Genomic DNA, 20,760 nt, shown 5'->3' with positions numbered 1-20,760 from the left:
TACATGTATATTTATTTCTTTTTATCAATAAATACTACACTATATTAGCATCATTTTTGGCTCCTACTGGGGAGCATTTTTATACAGCGGTTATCGTATAAATAAGTGACCGTGGGACTGTCATAGTAAACTAGGGTTCCAACACGCTGGTGGACAGCGATTCAGAGCTTATTTATTACATCTGGTGAGTGTACAGAATGGTGGAGGGAGAGCACATTGAAGATATCTTTTGGTAACACATGAGGTGCTTCACTTCTTGCATTTCACGGCTGGCTTTTGGCTTGTGTCTGGTGAGTGTTCTGGCACTATGTGTCTATCACTGAAGGAACCTTTCCTGAACACAGCATTTTATGTAGCTGTTTTTGGACTGCAAAATTATACATTTGGATTCTTTGTTTAGACTTCATGTTCACAAATATAATTTGATCACTTTATGAGGAAGATCTTTACTGTTTGGACTGTAACTTGTTTAAACTCTGTTGTCATTATTAGCGCTGCACTTAAGCCCCGTACACACGCACAGATCGTCGTCATACAAACGTCGGCGGACGAAAGATCTGCCGATTGTACGCGTGTTAGTATGGTGCCTCCGACAGCTGTCTGCACACAATCCGCGGACAAGAGTCTTTCTTGCAAACATGAAAATTTTTGTCTGCGGACACCAGAACGGACGATTGTTCGCCTGTCAGTACAGAAATCAGCCGACAGACCGCAGATTTGCAAAACTGGGCATGCTCAGAAAATAAAAAACACAGGGAAAGTTAACCATTACATGACATCACTTCTGCAGTCAGCTGAAGTCTGCGGACAAAATTCTTGTGCTGTCCTTGTGCTGTCTTTGCACTTTTCAACAGACACCGACATCCCGGGGAGAAAAGACGAACATTTGTATGACGACGATCTGTGTGTGTGTACGGGGCTTTAATTTTACTTTACATTGTTTATTGTAGGTTGTATATCCACCTTTAGTTTTGTGTATATCCACCTTTAGTTTTGTGCTAGCTGCTACACACATTATTTATTACTAGCACTCACTTTATCCACTCACTTTCCAGTGAGACTGTATAGACAATTGGAAATATATATGTATATATATTACAAAGCTTGGCTGTGTATCTTCATAAAAGTCTGTGGACCAAATACTACCTCCTGACAGGAGCTCTCTGGGGGGAACATCTGAATCAAGAATATGGAGAGCTCCTGTTAGGAGGTAACGTTTGCTGTACAGGAAGGGACACAGCCGAACCTTGTAGGGCCAAATGCAGTGCAGTGGGAGACCCCTCTGTGACATTAAGAAGTCCCCCCCCCCTCCACGAAGACTGTATCAGGATAAACTGTAAGTCCATACCTATAGGGATCCAGGAACTGATGATATTTATGGTGAATCTGTGATTATCTATATGAGTGATAGGAGTATATTTTGACCTCCTAATATATGTAAGAAGTCGATAAGATCTGGTGAGAGTAGATGGAATTAGGATCACCTTGGAGTCACGTTTTTGGTTTCAGATGGATGTGTGGTGTGGCACAATATTCACAAGTTTGGGCAATATATTTGACAGAGAGTATCATATTATTGTTTGGATTTCACATAGCACAGTTCAGAGCACAGTTGGCAATATGATGTCACTGACACTATGTCACTGTCACTGTGATATCATGGCACCTGACATGTTTGGTTTCGCACATTCTCATGTTTTTTTACATACTGCATATTTATGTTATGGCACAATAAATTGATTGCCATAAGCATTGAGTACCAATGATATATGAGACATTTTGATTGCTGGGACTTCAAGATTCACTTTGTTAGCATTGCATGATTAAATGCATTTCAATGTATGTGTTTATTAAAGATGTTGCATATGTTTTAATTTATTTCCCATGTGACTTAGTTACATGCATTTAACCTTAGAATACAGTTTGGCTATGAACAAACAGTTTAATTACTTATTTAACAGCATGAGCCCTTAGTGAGTTAACCTTTGAATTCTACCTTATGAATTCCAGGGTGTGGGTATTTAATTTTGTGCATTACTGATGTTGTTAGTCATAATTAAGTCCTGGGCTGAAATACATGGACATGTCGTACACTGGATTTTACCCCTGCCTATTTCAGTTATTAGATTTTTATGCTGTGAAGACAGGGAGTTGCTGATTACATTTATTTGGACTGTCATTTTAAACGGCTTTTGGAGGCCAAGTAAAAGGTACCGGTGAAGTCCCATTCCTCTTTTTTGTAAGGGTGGCAGCACTTATCTGTCTTGTGGTGTCTAATTATTTGTTGATTGAATCATAAGTACATTCACTTGCATTTTTTAGTGTGGTCCCAATTTATTTACGCTACATTTCTATGCAGTCCTATTTGGTGTGGCCAGACATCCTTACCACACAGAAACAGACCCAGAATATTGAAAAAATAAAATACAAGTATATATTAAGTCTAAGGATGAAGCCCACAATGATGACTCCAATACGTAAATCTGATATGATAATACTAATCATGCTAACGAAACAGCAAAAGAGGAGAATGCTTCTCAGCAAAAGAGTACCACAAGCACAATCTATCTCTCCCTCATGAATAGAAAAGATCTATTTGCAGATATTTAGCTTCAGTTATCACAGCAAAAGGTCTATATCTCTACTCACAGAGCAAGTGGGCACTATTAAAGAGGAAGTCAGCAAAACAAGGCATGGAAAGCAAAAATATGTTTGAACACACTTCCAACACTAGAAGGAAGACTAAGGGGTCTCTTTATCAATCTTCACACCCAAAATTCACTCAACTTTCACACATTTTTCTTATTGAATCCCTGGTAAAATTTGTGTGAATCTTGGGTGAAAGTTGCTTAAATCTTGGGTGAAAAACAGTGGACCCCTTAGTGATATAGAACAGAAAATAACACCTAAGGCCAAGGTCTCATACTGATTTTCAAGTTATTCAAATACAGCAAAAAAGTCTAATGAGATAAATGTGCAAAGTAATGCACTGGGCAGGTTTCTGCACAGATTCTGGCAGATACAGGGTATTCAAACTTCCTAATAAGAACAGCTGCACCTCCACCAGGTCTGTTTTTGTTCAAAAAGCTTTATTGTACGATACATATGTTACAAAGTCAAGCAAAGTGTCCTGCACCAGATCCTAACCCTTCTTTTTATACTCCTTCTCTGACATTTCATCCCATCTGGGAGTGGTTGTGGAGGCTGAGGGTTTTTTTTACTGTGGGCAGCAGCCCCCAGCCCCCCCCCCCCCAATACTTACCTCTCAATCCAGAAATGTCCAGGAGAGCCTTGCCTGTCTGGTGACTTGCTTTTGGCAGTGGCAGGAGCAATTTGCTCCCACTGCTTTCAATCATAGCCAGTGAGCCAATCAGGAGGAGAAGAGGGGCTGGGCTGAGCTGCAGGTCTGTGAATGGACACACAGAGCCATGGCTCAGGAGCGCACCTACTTGGGTGCCCCCAGAGCAAGCTGCTTGCTGTGGGCGTACTTGGCAGGAGAGAGGAGAGAGGAGCAAAGAGTGGCAGTAGGGGACCTGAGAAAAGGAGGATTGGAGCTGCACTGTGCAAAACAATTGCACAGAGCAGGTAAATATAACATGTTTGTTATTTTAAAAAAAAAACAAAAACAAGACTTTAATATCACTTTAATCATAGCCCCAGGAGGGATGAAACTTCAGAAAAGGGGAACAAAGGTCTAGCTGAGGGCATTGTACTTGTGCTTGACTATGTGACATATCCATGGTACAATAAATAATAACATTATATTAATAAAAAGAAGGTTAATAGAAAAAGTCTGATGCACTCAGATAGAATAACTAAATGGGCAGATGAAAACACTCCTATAGGTTTTTTTTTGAACAATGGTTTTTCTGATAAATTTTGAAAATCATCCTTTACCAGCTCATTCACAGTGAAAGAGCCCCTAGGGTGTCTATTCCTCTTATCTCAATGAACTACCAGGACACTGATGAGCCCTGTAGGTAGTTAATAGATATTTTTAACAACTCAGCAGTCTGAAATCATTTATGATGATCTGGGCTAAATGCACAGCAAGAAGCCTAGAACTCATTCACAGAGTTCTGTGAACAGAGGAACTACAACTACTGCCAGACATTGCAGATGACTGCTTGTAGTTCTCAATGAACTATCAGGACACTGATGAGCGCTGTAGGTAGTTAATTGATTCCTCCTGTCATTCAGTACCTGCCTGCCTGTAGGAGGTCTGCAGGAGCCTTGCATTGCTTCCAATAACAAAAAAATAATAAACACGTTTTTTTTTTTTACCTACAAAAAAGATGTGCATTTGTTTTTGTTCTTTTTAACAAAGGTGAACCTAGCTTTTAAATAAAAACCTAAAGATTTTTTGGTGTGTGCAATTTAACCTAATTTATTATAAATTTCCAATCTGTATATTAATGATGCAGTACAGTTATGCCAGTCAATGTGTTGAGTGAGTGATCTTGCAGGTACAATGTCACTCTCAATAATTTTCTCAATGCAGAAGTAAGGTTAGTTTATTAAACAGTTTATTAAAAAGAGTAAAACAATAGCTGGACAATAATACATTTTAAAAACCTAGCAATTAGCAAGTACATTTATGTAATAAAAAAAGAGCCTGCAAATTCTAGTGCAGCAAAATTATGTTTTGGTGCTATGTTCTATTATTTAGCTATGCTACATAATATTTGTTTAGATATTTTTAACAACTCAGCAGTCTGAAATCATTTATGATGATCTGTGCTAAATGCACAGCAAGAAGCTTAGTTTTCTCAGGAATTGAGACATATTTACACTGCAAGCCATTATTTATAAGAGTAGACTTTAGTGAATTGTTAATAACTGCTCACCAGGGTCACAGTGTGTTGACTGTACTTTATAGAAGTCTCTCCAGATTTAGAAGTTGAACACTACAAAGCTCCAAAACACTGTGTAGGCTTCAACTTAATGGACCATTAGTAAACGTGGTCCTTAAAACCAATAACCACAAGGACTTTGTGCATTGCTTCAGCAGGACTGAGCTGATATTAAGGCAAATTCTACTTGCCAAAAATTATTCCACTAACACAGAGAATAAAATCACAACACACCAGCCTGCACAACATTATCCAAATCAGTGGTCGCCAATCTTTCAGACCTCATGGATCACTAAACTCACAATTTTGAATCATGTGGACCACTAATATGAATTTCACATGCAGGGCTGCTGTTCGAAATCACAGGGCCCCGTACAGCCTACCTGACGGGGCCCCCCCTTCCTGGCTGTAAGAGACGGAGGACATAGAGTCCCTTTCTTTGCAGCCTCAATAAAATAGAATAATGAATAGGAAAAGTTCTGAAACTTCCTGCTCATTTACAAACTGAAGCATAGTAAAAAATGGTTTACTACGCTTCAGTGATGAACGTACACAGGAATGATTGGTACCGATCGCTCACTGTGTGTGCCAGAAGTGCTGCTGGGAAAAGGGGCAAACGAAGGGCCCCGGACAGCAGAGAGAAGGGGCGCATGTTCTAGGACCAATCCTCCTGCAATGCAGCTAGAGGGAGAAGGAGGAAGAGAAGCTGGCAGCACTGCAGGGGGAGGCAGAAGAAGATTGGTGGCTGCAATAAGACAGTACAGCTGGCCCTCCTGAGCAGCTGGTGCCTGGGCCCCTCTTTTGAACTGATGGTGCTCAGGCCCAGTACAGGAGGGCTGGCTGCACTGCCTTATCAGCAGCCCTGTTCACATGCCTTATTCACACACCTGACCCTCAGCCCCTCCTCCCCCTCCCACTCCCCACATGCTCTGCATCACACTTCTGCCTTCCACAGATTCATCATTGGATCTCACCTTTTATCCAGCCATGTTCTCGAGCTATGTGCTCCTTTCCAAAGTCTGTGATCAGCGCCACTATTGGAAATTCCCTCCTCCTTCACCTCCAGCTCTCTGCACTACTCCTGGCGCCTCCCTCTGAGTTCACAAAAGCCGACATTACAGAGGAGACATCTGGGTATCAATGTACACTGACAGTATTGACTGGGAGCATGCATTGAAAACAACACTGAGCGGCATACATCCACCACAATGTTGATTTGTGGCAGAACCCAAGGGGACCACCAAAATTTTCTCATGGACCATCAGTGGTCCACAGATCACTGGTTGGAGACCGCTGATGTAAACCAAACACATAGGAATGCTATTACTTCTAATTGCTGCCTTTTTTGCTTTCTTAATTTTTGTTCCTGTAATAGTATGCACATTTACAAATTCTACAATTTACTCTATCTTTGTAATTGATTACTCAATCTTTGTAATTTGTATAAAAGCATCCACACTGATTTTGCTAACAAATGCCTTGCTGCTCTCCTGGGAGTAGAAGCATTGTGGATTCCAAATTATAGAAACTTGGCAAAATTTGGTTTAATGATTGAAGGGAGTTTGCATTTCAGCAGAAGTTGAGATGAACATATTCTAAGCACATACTGAGAGACTCTAGTGAACAACCTACATACGATATAAGATGCTCTACATGCGCATGGAGATCAACTGAGGACATAAATACTTGTAGGCAAAAGAACATCTCAGCACTTCAAAAGTACTGTTACATTAGTCACTTTTTAATCCTCCTAATAATCTTAACATTAACAACATTAACAATTTCATCTAAGGGCTTTTAATTTACACATTCTTTATCATATTTGAAACTTGTGATTCTTTAGCTAGCAATTATTTTTTTAATTCTGCAAATCCTTGCAAAAACATAATTTTTAAAGAAAAATTGTAATTGTTACAAAGGCATAAAATGAAGATTGAAATTCGAATGAAAATATGCTATTGTAAGATATGCCTAGTATTCAGCAAATCGAACCCAACTGCAGCTTTTGATGTGACATGCTATGTTCCCCTTAGTTTTCCTTTTTTTACATTACCCTTTGGTACCCTAAGTATTTTAAAATCCTAGCAATGCCCCTGTGAAACTCAGCTATATTTATCCTCAGGTTACTGGTGCTGCAAAGTCTGAGTGGGCAGAGAGGCATTTGAATGTGCCACTGCACCACCAATGATGTAATAAACACTGTCGCGTTCTCTCTCGGTCTCTCTCCTCATATATACATATATACACACACTGTACCTTAGCCTGTCTCATACTACAAGCTTTACCATGACATCAAACCATTTAACGGAGGCTATATGACCGGAACAAATGACTTGCTAACACTAACTTCAACAAAATTAAATTACACATGGGGCCACACTAGAGCAAGTGGTCTTCTAAATACATTTATTTTTCATATATTCTCTATTATGTAAAGTTAAGGTTTTTATTATGTTTAAGATACCAAATGTTTGAAATCGTAATTATTTGGAGGCTTGAATTTAGATTGATACCATTTATTGGCTAACTAAAAAAAATTGTACCGCAAGCTTTCAAAGCATGCTCGCTTCTTCTTTGGGTAATTATGTTATTGACTTATGTAAAGTATTGTGGCTTGGACTGTCTACAGAACAGCTTTTATGTCAGGAAGGGAAAAATTGTGGGCATTAACATAAAAGCAGTCTCTGACATTCTTATTAAAATGCAAGCAGTCTGACATTCTTTTGTTATTTTTGACCAGTCTATGGCAGTCTTAAGTAATATGAACGCTCTTTGTTGGGTTTGGTTGTAACAGTGACTAGTAACAGTTGATTTTAGGAAGGGTTAGCTATCCTGCCACTAAAAATCTTAATCCAAAATTTGTGAACCAAAAGCACTTTTCTCAAACTGGTTCTACTTGCGTATATGGACCTCAAATAGGTCACTACTGCTAAACCATGCCTATGTAACATTGTCCCCCTTTTATATGGTCCCTCACTTTCACTTCCCCTTGTGGGTCCCAGTACCTTAATTCAACAATGTTTAGATTGGGCCAAATATTATTATTATTGACCATGCACGGTCTACTTTACAGTATTTGTTCCACTTTCTAAAAAGGTGGTGGGAAGAATATTAAAAGAGAAAAAAGTAAATTAATAAAAACACGAAGACAAGCTTTATTTGATAGCTAAATTACAAACATACACCACAAATGAACAAGCTGAATGCACAAATTTAAAACTCAACAATTTTGCTTCATGTTGTGTACTAATATGGTGGTTTGTGGTATACAGGCATACCCCACTTTTAAGTACACAATAGGACCAGAGCATGTATGTAAAACGAAAATGTACTTAAAGTGAAGCAAAATCTTTTTTCACTTCTCAATGCATGTAAATACACTAGCTGTATGGGAAATATTGGTCAGCTTGACATGGCACTGCTTCCGAAACATAAGTGACAGGGACACCAAGCTTGGGGAGCACTGAGAGGGGACCCAGAACTATGACATGGTAGATTACCTAGGCAAGCTGGCCAGCCACAAATAGCATATGTTGTAGTCCTGGATCCCCTCTCGGTGCTCCCCAGGTTTGGTTTCCCTATCACTTATAGTTTGGGAGCAGTGCCATGTCAAGCTGACCAATATTTCCCATAGATGCCAATGTTAAAACACGGGAGTAGTGCCATGCCAAACTGACCAAGCTGTGTCCGTACTCGCAAGTGTATGTAAAGTGAGAGTACGTAAAAAATGGGGTATGCCTGTATTGAAAACTATGTTATACTTTTAAAGGGAGAGTTGATAAAATATGACAGCTAATTTTTTCACAAAAAAAGGTCAACAGAGTCCTTTATTTGACAGTAATAAATGTATTAAAAATACGCAGCAGCTGTATTATTCTAAAATCTTGAGTGTTCAGCATGTTGTCTTATAAATGAAGAACTGCTAAGGGCAGCTTAAAAAGCTTGCAAAGCTTCACTAAAAAAGGAGTGCCTCCAGGACAGGATTTGTCATTGTTATATTAAGTAAAAAAAAAAAAAAAAAGGTTTATATTATTGCATAGGTAAAACATACATATTCTATTTCCATTGGATTATCTTCAGTACTAATCTTATTTTCAGTTTAATAGGATTAGTTGTGGACATAAGTGTAATAGTTTTATGGTGTATGTACAACTTTCAATCCATATATTCCCCACATTTGCATGGGCATTACATGGAAGTAAGTTGACAGCCTTATGTCCATAATCACATACTAATGTCACACACTAATATTTTCTAGTGTTCATAACATAACAGAAATCAATAAATGAAATGTAAGATAAAAGCATTAATCTTCCTGGCATGGGATTTGCAGCTGCTGAATTTTCATCTCTATTGACCAGACATCTTAGAAAAATTCCTTTAAATTTTTCTGTGTGTTCAACTTTTAAGTTATTTTCTTCATGTCATTTCCTGAATACACAAAGGTCAGCATAGGTACCAAATTTAAAGCTGCTCGTTCAAAATAATTCTTTTTAGCATTCAGCATGGAAGGGGAATCCAGGGAATGACTTTTCTTGTAACAACCAGTTCATACTATGTTTTGTTTAGACCGTCTTTAAAAGTTACATACCAGTCTTATAAATATAAATAACTGATAGCAGAAAATGACCAAGTGGGTCCAATAAGTCTACCCCTTAAAAATCAAACTTCCAGATGCATAATAGGAACACAGCCTACCAGTTCAACACTTTTTTTTATCCAAGCTTTTCTCTAGTGTACCAGTCTACCCAGTCTGTTTTCTCAGGTGACCCAAGAACCCTTTCTTGTGATGCATGGCACCTATCTACAAATACATCCACTGCAGACACTTTGCTCTCCTTCACCTACAGAAACCCTAACTAAAAGAAAAATGCACTTAGACATCTCTACAGTTAGCAACTAGATTCAAACCTTCCAGATTGTAAGCTCTAATGAGCAGGGTCCTCTGATTCCTCCTGTATTGAATTGTATTGTAACTGTATTGTCTGCTCTCATGTTGTAAAGCGATGCGCAAACTGTTGGCACTATATAAATCCTGTATATTAATAATAATAATAAACACAGATTGAAAGCTAAAATGCGGTTCATTTAACTGGTATTGCGGAGTGAGACAGTGACCCCTTGTGATGTGCTCCTGCATTCTGTCTTTACGGTTTTACACAGAGCTTAATAAATACATTCAATTAACTAATGTTGGTTCAGTTAGCATATTGTTGAATAGCAATATTGGCTCAGAAATTCGTTTTAGTTTCACTTGTTATTGTCACATCAGCAACTAATCCAGTTTGATCTCTTATTTTCCCTGTGTCAGTTACTACTTAGGGTTCAAATTGGACTGGTTGCATCAGGGTCACTGCACATAATGCTTATTACTATTTCAGAGAAGATCAATTGTACTAAATAGACCAATTAATCAAATAGACTCTCTGCGATCAACTCTATTGATTATCACTTGTTAACACACACTACCCAATCAGTGACAGCAAAAATGAACATAGCAAATGGCTAGGCAGGGGATCAAAACACTTTCAGCTCTGAAAAAAGCTATAGGAATTTTAAATACACATAATAAACCATTCCATTAGAAAAATAACAAAATGTTAGATAGCAAAAAGGACTAAATCTTCCATTGTGAATGACCATATTCACCACTTCTTTAACTTCCTGTGCTTACAGGTGATCAGATCACTGAAGCACAATAGGTAGTTTGAGAATATAATTATTTTAGCTGATCTTTTATTTATTTTCAGAAGCTATGTCCCTGTGACATAAAAGAAACACTATAAAAAGCAATGCCAAAAATATCCACAGTAACTGACACTTGAGATTGAATAAAACATCCTTTATAAAGCAGGCATGACCCACAGAATTGCATGACCTTCTGTAGACAAGTAACAAGAATAGGTTTGAATTTTTACTACTGCCATAAGAAAAAGTCTTGCTCTGATTTCCACTACAGTTTTTTTTTTTTTTTGCTCTTTAATGCTAAAAATGTACTGGCACCCAGAACTGTGCAATTCTTTTTTAGGTGAGTTGTATCCCTTAGGATTGGGGCAATAAATTTTGTGCAGGAAATCACTTCATCTGACAGGCTTACCTTGTGAAAATGATAGTTACCAACCTTTTCACCTGACAGGGCATCCACTGGACTAGCATTGCTATGGGACCAATTTTAAAGGAGTTTAATGCTGCTCTGTTGTTCTGCGCATTTATGACTGTCTTCTATTACTGCTAAAGAAAGCTGTTATTTGCTGAAAACTCCCTGTAGGGATTCATTTGCGGGGTTTATGCTTTAAAGAGTAATATACATCTGGATGAAAGGTCTAAGCAGAGTGATATGGCATATACTGTTTATATATATATATATATGTGCAGAGTGATATGGTATGGTATATAATGTGTATATATATATATATATATTGCAGAGTCATACGATATATACTGTATATATACAGAAAATTACACAATGATAAATCCCTGATACCCTTGGCAACTGAGTGAATTTTTCTTTTAATTTTCCAGCTTTTGCCAGAAAAATGGCAGATGGATAGGGCTGCTTGTTATGGGTAACCTGGATGCTTTCCTTTTAGAACCACAAAACATGAGACCCAATACACTTAGTTGATCAAAGGTCAGAAGAAAGTTTCTGCTGCCCATAGCAAGGATATGTGGTTTTATATTGTTTTTATTTTTATTATGATTTTTTATGTTAGAAAGAAAAAGAATATGATTGCTATAGAAAAACCATTATTTTTTTCCCTTTGGAAAAAAAAAGTTTTTAAACACTTTAAAAATCATAGGAAAATCTTGTTTTGAAACTGTAATGTTACCTACACTGGCTCTGGCAAGGTATCAAAAATCCCTTTTCACTGTGAATCAGGAGTATTCCAACTACCATAACATCTAATAAGAGACCCAACATTCGTACTTTACAGCCATACTATATAATGACATTTTTTTTTAGCCGGTGTATAACTCATATACATACTAATATATAACTTTTTTTTACCTTTTATTCTGCATCCACAAAATGTGACAACAGTCCATTAAAATTAACTTTATTGATCCTGTTACCAGCAACATTTCAGATCTTCAGAGCGACTCTACCAGAATTTAATTGCTGGTACCATCATAACCTTACCCATATATTCGTATTATATAAGTATATTTTCTTAGGTATCAAAATTGGAGCAATATGTTTAATTTTAAAAATCAAAGCTGTATTGCCATCAGAAATTTGGAAGTGGCACACTGCAGAATTTAGACTTATCTGTCTTGGTAACATATATTCTATGGTTTTGCCATGGTTTTGTGTGAACTTTTTCTAACTATCCATCAACAAAATAAAGCACATAAAATCAAAACATGAGCTATCTAGAAATATTGCCAAAATCAGACCCTTGACAGAACATTCAAAACTTGAAAGAATTCAACACAATAAAACTGGATTCACGCAAGCCCTGAATGAGGAAGAGAATCCAGTGCCAATACTATTGCGGCTGTGAAATTGCTCTTCTGGCCAGGAAGGGGCCCCGCTGGGAGACCTATGTAGCACATTAATAGCCATGGCCAAAACTTTATAAAATGCTTATCCAGCTGTGCCAAACTTACGTGTCTCATTCACACATGAGAAATGATCATAGCAGCCAATAACTTAGCTGCCTGGCAATGGTCAGAACTACCTGCTAAGAGCCTCCTTTTTCCTGCTCATGTGAATCCTTACAGCAAAGATAGAAGTCATGTAAAATCATCCCTGTGCATTTCTAATTAACACTTAAAAAGGTTGTAAACCTCCAAAAAAAAAAAATAAAACCTGAAAAACAAAGGCATAATGAGCTAGTATGCATCGCATACTAGCTCATTATGAAATACTTAGAATGAAGCCCCCGCAGCGCCGCATGCTCACCACTGACACAGCCGACATGTTCACCTGTTCTCCTTCCGGGTTCGCGTCCTCTGGCCATCTGATTGGCCAGCCTCGATGACGTCACCCCCACCCATGCACGTGGGAGTCGCTGTTCATGGCACAGGGCTCTGAAGGAACGGCACGGGGCAGTCGTTCCTTCAGGGCGCATGAGCCAGTGATGTCACTGGCTGGGCTGTATGCAAAGTAAATACCTCCTAAACGGTGCATGTTTAGGAGATATTTACAGTACCTATAGGTAAGCCTTATCATAGACTTAACTATTGTTACAAGTTACAGAGGAAGCTTTACTTCCTCTTTAACTGAACTAAATATCAATCATTTTAAAATAATGCATCAAAGTAGCAGTATGTCTTACCTGTTTCCATTTTGCCATCTTGAGCTGCAGGTCCATCAGGGATGACACTTTTAACTTGCAGAAACTCATCAGGCTCATCTCCCCCAATGATGGTAAATCCAAAGCCCATGTTACTTTTCTTTAGTGTAGTGCTTAAAAAAGTCCCTTTCAACTGTGATGCATCTCGTGTAAAAAGCGGCTTTTCTGTTGTAAGAAAAAAACTGTGTATCACCCATACAGTAACAGTCAAAGTAGATAGTTTGCAATGGAAAATAAGTCAGTAAATTTTCAGAGCTCTGACAGAGCATGGATAATTGCAGAGTCATCGCTCCAACTTTATTGGATTACAGATAAGTTGATCTGATCCACCACTTTAAAAATTCTGACATACATTTTTTTTAAAGTGTTAGTATGGAAATAAATATGAAAAATATGGATTTACATACATGCCTATGTTTACAAATGACTGAATAACAAGGTTTTCAACTGATCCAATTCAAAATTAAAATCACAGTACCTCTAAAGACCGGGGCCTGCATCGGCTGGGTCCCCAGTTCTGTCGTAGGCATGTTGTGCTGTTGGAGCTTCCGTTTTGCTTCTAATACTGGATTCTCAAACTGTGTTCTTCGGTTTATGTGACTGTTAAAATTTGAACATTATTTTATTGAAGTAGCTTGCCAACATACTGTATAACATGTATTTCACACTGAAATTCTAAACTGTAGTATATCCACACTATACATGTAGAGATTCATGTAATTAAATTGGCCAAAGAATTTCATACCCTACAGTAGCAACAATGATTATTTTAGTAGAAATAAGAAATCTAATTTTCTGCTATTGGAATAGCTCCACTTTTGCATTTTCCATCTAGTTTTTTAAATAAGCGCTTTCGTTTTTTTTTTTTTAGTTTTAATTACAGATGCAATCTACAACACAGAAAATAATAATAATAATCTAGAATTATAATGTTCTATGCATAGAAAGTCAAAATAATTGAAGTGTGACTCCTGTCATATCTTATTTTAGTAGCGCATAGAGCAGGAAAGGGTTAGCACTTTTGTCAGGCTTTAATTGCTGTATGGGTCCCTTTTGTGGAGATTTCCCCTTATTTCCTTTCCTTCCTGACACCTGTCACCTAGACAAAAGTGAAGAGAAATTTCTCTAATGAGGGTATATACAGTACATCAGTAAAAACATACAGAGGTGCTATACTTTTTTTTTATTATTGTTGAAAATTTTTTTAATAGGGTCTTTGTGCTGGAGAGATGTGCCTTTACTTCCATTTCTGATGCCCATGTATTAAACAGGACAGGGACATAAAAAACCAGGAGGTTCTTCTTACCCTTCCCCGTTCTATTACAATAGATGACTGTATTAAGCGCAAACAAAATAAGGGAAGGAAAAGCAAAAATAGTAAAAGTAAACGGCTTGAACCATCAGCACAAGAAAATGGATAAAGTAAAGAGATTTCATCATATTGTTAGTATTTGATCCAAGAGATCCAGGAGATTAATCACACTATAAAAAAAGTTACAATGCTCATGCAAAGTCCAAGATATTTAAAACATAAGGCAGTGGTATGATTACAGACACGTCTTTACTTACACCACTTTATAGTGGTAATGGTGAACACTTTAGGAATGTGGGAAAGTATTAAACCAACCTTGTCATGATGAAACATAATATATTACACCATACTCATATCATATCATGCTGAATACTGATGGGATTTGGCAGTCTTCCCAACTTTATTTTTTACTATCTTTAGGATATACTGTATATACTCGAGTATAAGCCGAGTTTTTCAGCATGGTTTTTCATGCTGAAAAAGCCCCCCTCGGCTTATACTTGAGTCACTGTCTTTTTAAAAATGGCGCTGCCCGGTGCCGACATGTCACTGCGCATGCGCCGCATGCCCAGGAATAGCCGAACGTGTACAGGCTTTCCCGAGCATTGGTGGCGCATTTGCGGTGACGTATTGGCGCAGGGCGGCGCGATTTTTAAATCGAAGGTGCCTCACCGACAGGTAAGTGAGACTCCTCCGCAGCCCCTGCATTTCCTCATGCAGTGCTGCGGGCATGGTACAGGACATCCTACTGTACCATGGCCGCAACACTGCATCTCCTGTGCCATGCCTGTACATACTGTGCCATGCCTGTACATCACCTGTGCCATGCCTATACCATCACCTGTGCCATGCCTATACAATCTCCTGTGCCATTCCTGTACCATGACCTGTGCCATGCCTGTATCATGACCTGTGCCATGCCTGTATCATGACCTGTGCCATGCCTATACCATCACCTGTGCCATGCCTATACCATCATCTGTGCCATGCCTGTACCATGACCTGTGCCATGCCTGTACCATCACCTGTGCCATGACCTGTGCCATGCCCATACCATGACCTGTGCCATGCCTATACCATGACCTGCAGCATCTCCTGTACCATGCCCGCAGCCCCTGTTTTGTGTCTTGTGGTGGTCCAGTTGGGTCTGGTAGCTGCTGCATTTCCCACCCTAGGCTTATATTCGAGTCAATAAGTTTTCCCACTTTTTTGTGGTAAAATTAGGGGCCTCGGCTTATATTCGGGTCGACTTATACTCGAGTATATACGATATTTTCTTTTTAGTTTTTACGAAAATAAATTAAACAAAATCATCTGTGTTGGTTTACAAGGAATCTAGTGAACAGAACAAACTGCTCCGCAATAAATGTCAATTTACATTTTTATGATTAATTACTTTATTTGACCAGAGGCAAAATGAAGAATGCTAATGCCTACAATGCCCACTCCTTAGCCAAACTAAAAATGTATTTAACTTGTTAGTATTGAGAGCAAATATGCCATGACCTGAAGTCACTCAGCACCACAAGGCATTGCAGTGACAGCATAAATGACAAGAGCATATAAGAGCATCATTTAACTTAACTAAGAAATTACAATTCTAATATTAGGAACATGTACATATCCATGAAACTATGTAATCATAATGACTATACTTATATACAAAGCACCTACAGTAAAAGTTAACTTACTCTGTTATCCCGGCCCTTCAACATCAGGAATGGCACCCGCCAGGGCTGCCCACTGTCCCCCCTGATTTTCAACCTTCTCATGGAACCATTAGCGGCCCATATACGCTCTAATCCCCTTATATCGGGGTTCCAGTTTGGCTTGGTTACCCACAAGATAAGCTTATTTGCAGACGACGTAGTAGTGATGCTGACTAACCCCACAACGTCCCTACCTGAAACGTACCGAATCCTACAATGGTTCAGCGACGTAGCATACTATAAAGTCAACGTGACCAAATCCACCATCCTTGACCTACATCTTGATCTAACGACTAAATCCATCCTCCAACAAAGCTTCCCGTTCTCATGGGCAGACCACTCCATTCCATACCTCGGTACCCATTTGACCAAATCAGTAAAAATCCCTTTTCAAGACAAACTATGCCCCCTTCCTTTCCAAAATGCAATCTGAACTCCAATCGCTCCAACATCACAAATTCTCATGGTCAGGTAGACTCGCAGCGTTTAAAATGATGATTCTTCCCCAGCTTTTATATTTATTCCGCACGTTGCCTATCCCCATCCCCAACTCAGGGCCGGACTGGCCTACCGGGATACCAGGAAAATTCCCGGTGGGCCGCCGGCCCTGGGGCCGCTTTAAGATTGTGGCCGCTTTAAGACGCGGCCGCTATTGTGGCCGCTTTAAGACGCGGCCGCTTTAAGACGCGGCCGCTATTGTGGCCGCTTTAAGACGCGGCCGCTATTGTGGCCGCTTTAAGATGCGGCCGCTATTGGGACCGCGCCGCGGCCACGCTTTGATGGCCGCTGCAGCCTTTGGGAAGTCTTTACTACGTCAGCCGCTATGAGCGGCATGACGTCGGATCTGGCGGGAGCGGCTGCGCGGCGCCGGCCGGCGGTGGATCATGTGACTGTCAGCAAGACGGACGGTCACGGCGCCAGCGCCGAGAGACCCACTACACAGACGCCAGCCCAGCAGCATGATCGCACCCGGGGAATCGAGGCCGTATTTATGGTACCAGCCAATCACATGTACTGCTTTACAATCATAAGAGTTCTGTTCAACTTTAAACATTTAGTCCAAAATGTTGTGCTTGTCCAAAACTCCTGGCCAGTATACAGTCCGTATACTGGCCAGGAGTTTGGACAAGTACAATATTTTGATTAGTGATCTAAACTTTACATGGTTTGTGAATATATGTTCATCACAGAAAGTGCTAGATATCCATTACGATGCCTAAAGACCCTTCTTGCCTTCGAACAAGAGCCACATAAAAGGATGAATGTCTCCACCAATGAACAGGAGGACAATTCTTTTAAAATAGCAAGTTGTTGAAGTCACCATAGTTATATGACTCTAGAGACTGACCTGAGTTATCAGGGTAGATGCAGGCAATGGTGTGGCTGTTGGGGGCCCGGCTGCTGATATATAATTTGGACTTTGACAGTTACTTTCTTTACCCTGTGTTTTCCCTCCACTCAGTGTTTTTGTTTTCAGTCTAAGCATTGATGTGAGGACTGACCCTACCCCCAGCCCGCCAAGGGCAAACTATTGTGGCCGCTTTAAGATGCGGCCGCTATTGTGGCCGCTTTAAGACGCGGCCGCTATTGTGGCCGCTTTAAGACGCGGCCGCTATTGTGGCCGCTTTAAGACGCGGCCACGCTGTGATGGCCGCTGCAGCCCTGGTGAAGTCTTTACTACGTCAGCCGCTATGAGCGGCATGACGTTGGATCTGGTGGGAGCGGCTGCGCGACGCCAGCCGGTGGTGGATCATGTGACTGTCAGCAAGACGGACGGTCACAGTGATGGCGCCGAGAGACCCACTACACAGACGTACCCGGGGAATCGAGGCCGACTGTCCGACCGTCTGACCAAGTCAGTAATAAAAATCAGCAGACTGCAGTGCAATTATTGATCCCATCCTCCGACCTCCACCAGACCACCACTGCCCCCTGCTGATCTCACCACCCCCACAGATCTTATCCCTAATAGGATGGGGGGGAAGCAGTGGCGGTGGGGAGGATGGCACCCCCCATCACCACTGCCACCGATTCCCACCCCCCTCACCAACACCACCACCGATTCCCACCCCCCTCACCACCACCACCACTGCCACCGATTCTCACCACCACCGATTCCCACCCCCCTCACCACCACCACCACTGCCACCGATTCTCACCACCACCACCACCGATTCCCACCCCCCTCACCACCACCACCACCGCCACCGATTCTCACCACCACCACCACCACTGCCACCGATTCCCACCCCCTCACCACCACTGCCACCGATTCCCACCCCCCTCATCGCCACCACCGACCCCAACCCCCTCACCACCACCCCTGCTGCCAACGATCCCAACCCCCTCACCACCACCCCTGATGCCACTGATCCCACCCCCCTAACCACCACCGCTGCCACCGATCCCACCACCCCTGCTGCCACTTATCCCACCCCCCTCACCATCACCACCGCTTCCACTGATTCCACCCCCCTCACCACCACCCCTGCTGCCACTCATCCCACCCCCCTCATCATGTCCGCACAGCCTATGACATCTCCTGTACCATGTCCGCACAGCCTATGACATCTCCTGTACCATGTCCGCACAGCCTATGACATTTCCTTTACATTTCCTCACTTTTACCACTTTTAACTAGAATTTGCTCTTTTATTTATAAAGCCCTATATGCTTTCATATCTATCTTATCTATGATAGTACACTCTTCAAATTTGCTTTAAAATGCATGGTTTTCCCTTTTATGAACAAGGAAATAATGGCGCTATGCTGCTGGGCCGGTATAATAATGCTATGGGGCTGGTATGACATTTTTTCCAGGGCTGAATTTTATTCCCAGTCCGGCCCTGCCCCAACTCGTATTTCACATCCCTACAATCCATTCTGAGAGCATATATGTGGCAACATAAGAAACAGCGTTGCGCACACTCGCCTCTGATCAAGCACCGCCTAGCGGGGGGAACGGGCTATGTTGATTTCCGGGACTACTACCTTGCTACACTGACGACTCAACTGAAGGACTGGTCCTGCCCTTCACCCGCCACTAGCTGGGGTCAGATCGAATCTACCCAAATACCCAAACTGTCCTTGCGAACTTGGTTATTAAACGCCCCTTATGGACCCAAAGTCCCGACATCCTTCTCTCCCACTATGGAAGCTTCACTAGAAGCATGGTGTAAACTCCTACCCCTGACTAACACTTCCTCCAATATAACCCCACTGCCAATTCCATTGGAAAATCATCACTCTGTTGATCCCTGACATTTCTGTCACACACTGGAAGTCACATGGCATCCTGACGTTACAAAATCTTTTTCAAGACAAAGCCCTGAGATCCTTTACATCCCTACAGCAAGACTACAATCCCCCCCCCCCTTAGCGCTCTTTACCTATCTCAGGATTAAACATCTTCTTTCTACTCTTCCCTCCCCGGTGTATGGCCTTCCTTCCCACATATGGAACTTCTTGAATACTCCTACCACCTCTTCGAAGGGCATCTCGCTGATATACTCGACCCTGCACGATAAGTCCACACTTTCCAAATCTCGCCCTCTCCTCCAATGGGAGGCGGACATGCAGCAATCCTACACGCCAAGCCAATAGCAAACGGCACTCCGTCATGCCTACAAACACACCAAGTGCTCAGCGCTTTGGGAACAAACAATCAAGATTACCCTTCGTTGGCACTTGACGCCCCTCCAAACTGGCTACATTCTACAAATCTTCCTCCCCACTTTGCTGGAGACAATGCGGCCACACAGGTGACATATTCCATATCCTATGGGACTTCCCACTCCTACGTTGCTACTGGCTAGACATATTTAGCAGACTAGGGGAAATCGCAAACATTACCATAACACCCTCCCCAGCACTAGCCCTGTTAAATCTCACGATAGAGAAATATCCACCCAACTCTAGGCATATCATTACCCATGTGCTCTTGGCGGCCAGGTTGACTATAACCAGAAACTGGAAAGGTTTACATCCCCCTTCTGTTCAAGATGTCTTGGACCTGGTCCATACCCATAGTACATATGAGTTGATGTTTGCCTCCAGTAGAGGGAATTACCAAAAGTCCCTCTCCTTGTGGCAACCGTGGCTAGGTTGGTACCGCTCACTTACTAAGCCTGCTCTTCCTTGCAATCTGAATAGCCCTTGTGGGTTGGCTATTGACAAGTCCTAATCTCCATATGATGAACCCATGTTTATATATGGCAATCTCGCTTGTTACGGTTTAATACTCTTTGTACCTGTTGAAGTTGTTGTATTTCGCTGCTAGGAACATTGTGTATGGTATGTTCGATTTCTCCTTTTTCTTTGTTGTATTGTAAAATTCAATAAAAAACCATTGAAAGTAAAGTTAACTTACTCAACATAATAGGTTCCATAGATGGGATCATCAATTTTCTCCCAGCCATAGGGAAGCTCTGAAAAACATATATTTAAAACCATTTAATCAAAAACAAAAAAAAAATACCATTGTAGTTTGTTATAAACAATCATCCTACAATAATAAGTTTTGTAAACATTTAATATTACAAACACAGCCAGGAGGAGTACTAATATCAAATCTCTTCTTCAGTAAA

General features: G+C 40.9%; 1 protein-coding gene across 10 annotated transcripts in view; it reads right to left on the bottom strand.

Moving 5' to 3' along the window:
* The window catches only part of MAGI2 (membrane associated guanylate kinase, WW and PDZ domain containing 2), a 1,130,869-nt gene that overhangs the window by 206,571 nt on the left and 903,538 nt on the right, over nt 1–20,760 (bottom strand). For all 10 annotated transcript variants that reach the window (XR_014225193.1, XM_082255142.1, XM_082255141.1 and 7 more), the window contains 3 exons: nt 20,544–20,601; nt 13,632–13,753; nt 13,136–13,318 (listed from right to left, as the gene is read on the bottom strand). Coding sequence is in view for 9 of the 10 variants with exons in the window: in XM_082255142.1 (XP_082111268.1) it covers nt 13,136–13,318; nt 13,632–13,753; nt 20,544–20,601 (363 nt within the window). In the remaining variant the exon portion in view is untranslated. The remainder of the gene's footprint in view (nt 1–13,135; nt 13,319–13,631; nt 13,754–20,543; nt 20,602–20,760) is intronic.

Source organism: Pelophylax lessonae, assembly GCF_965119305.1.
Source record: "Pelophylax lessonae genome assembly, chromosome: 4".
In the NCBI taxonomy this organism is placed as follows: domain Eukaryota; kingdom Metazoa; phylum Chordata; class Amphibia; order Anura; family Ranidae; genus Pelophylax; species Pelophylax lessonae.
Note: the sequence above shows the minus strand (reverse complement) of the source record. Positions and strands in the feature narration are given on the sequence as shown.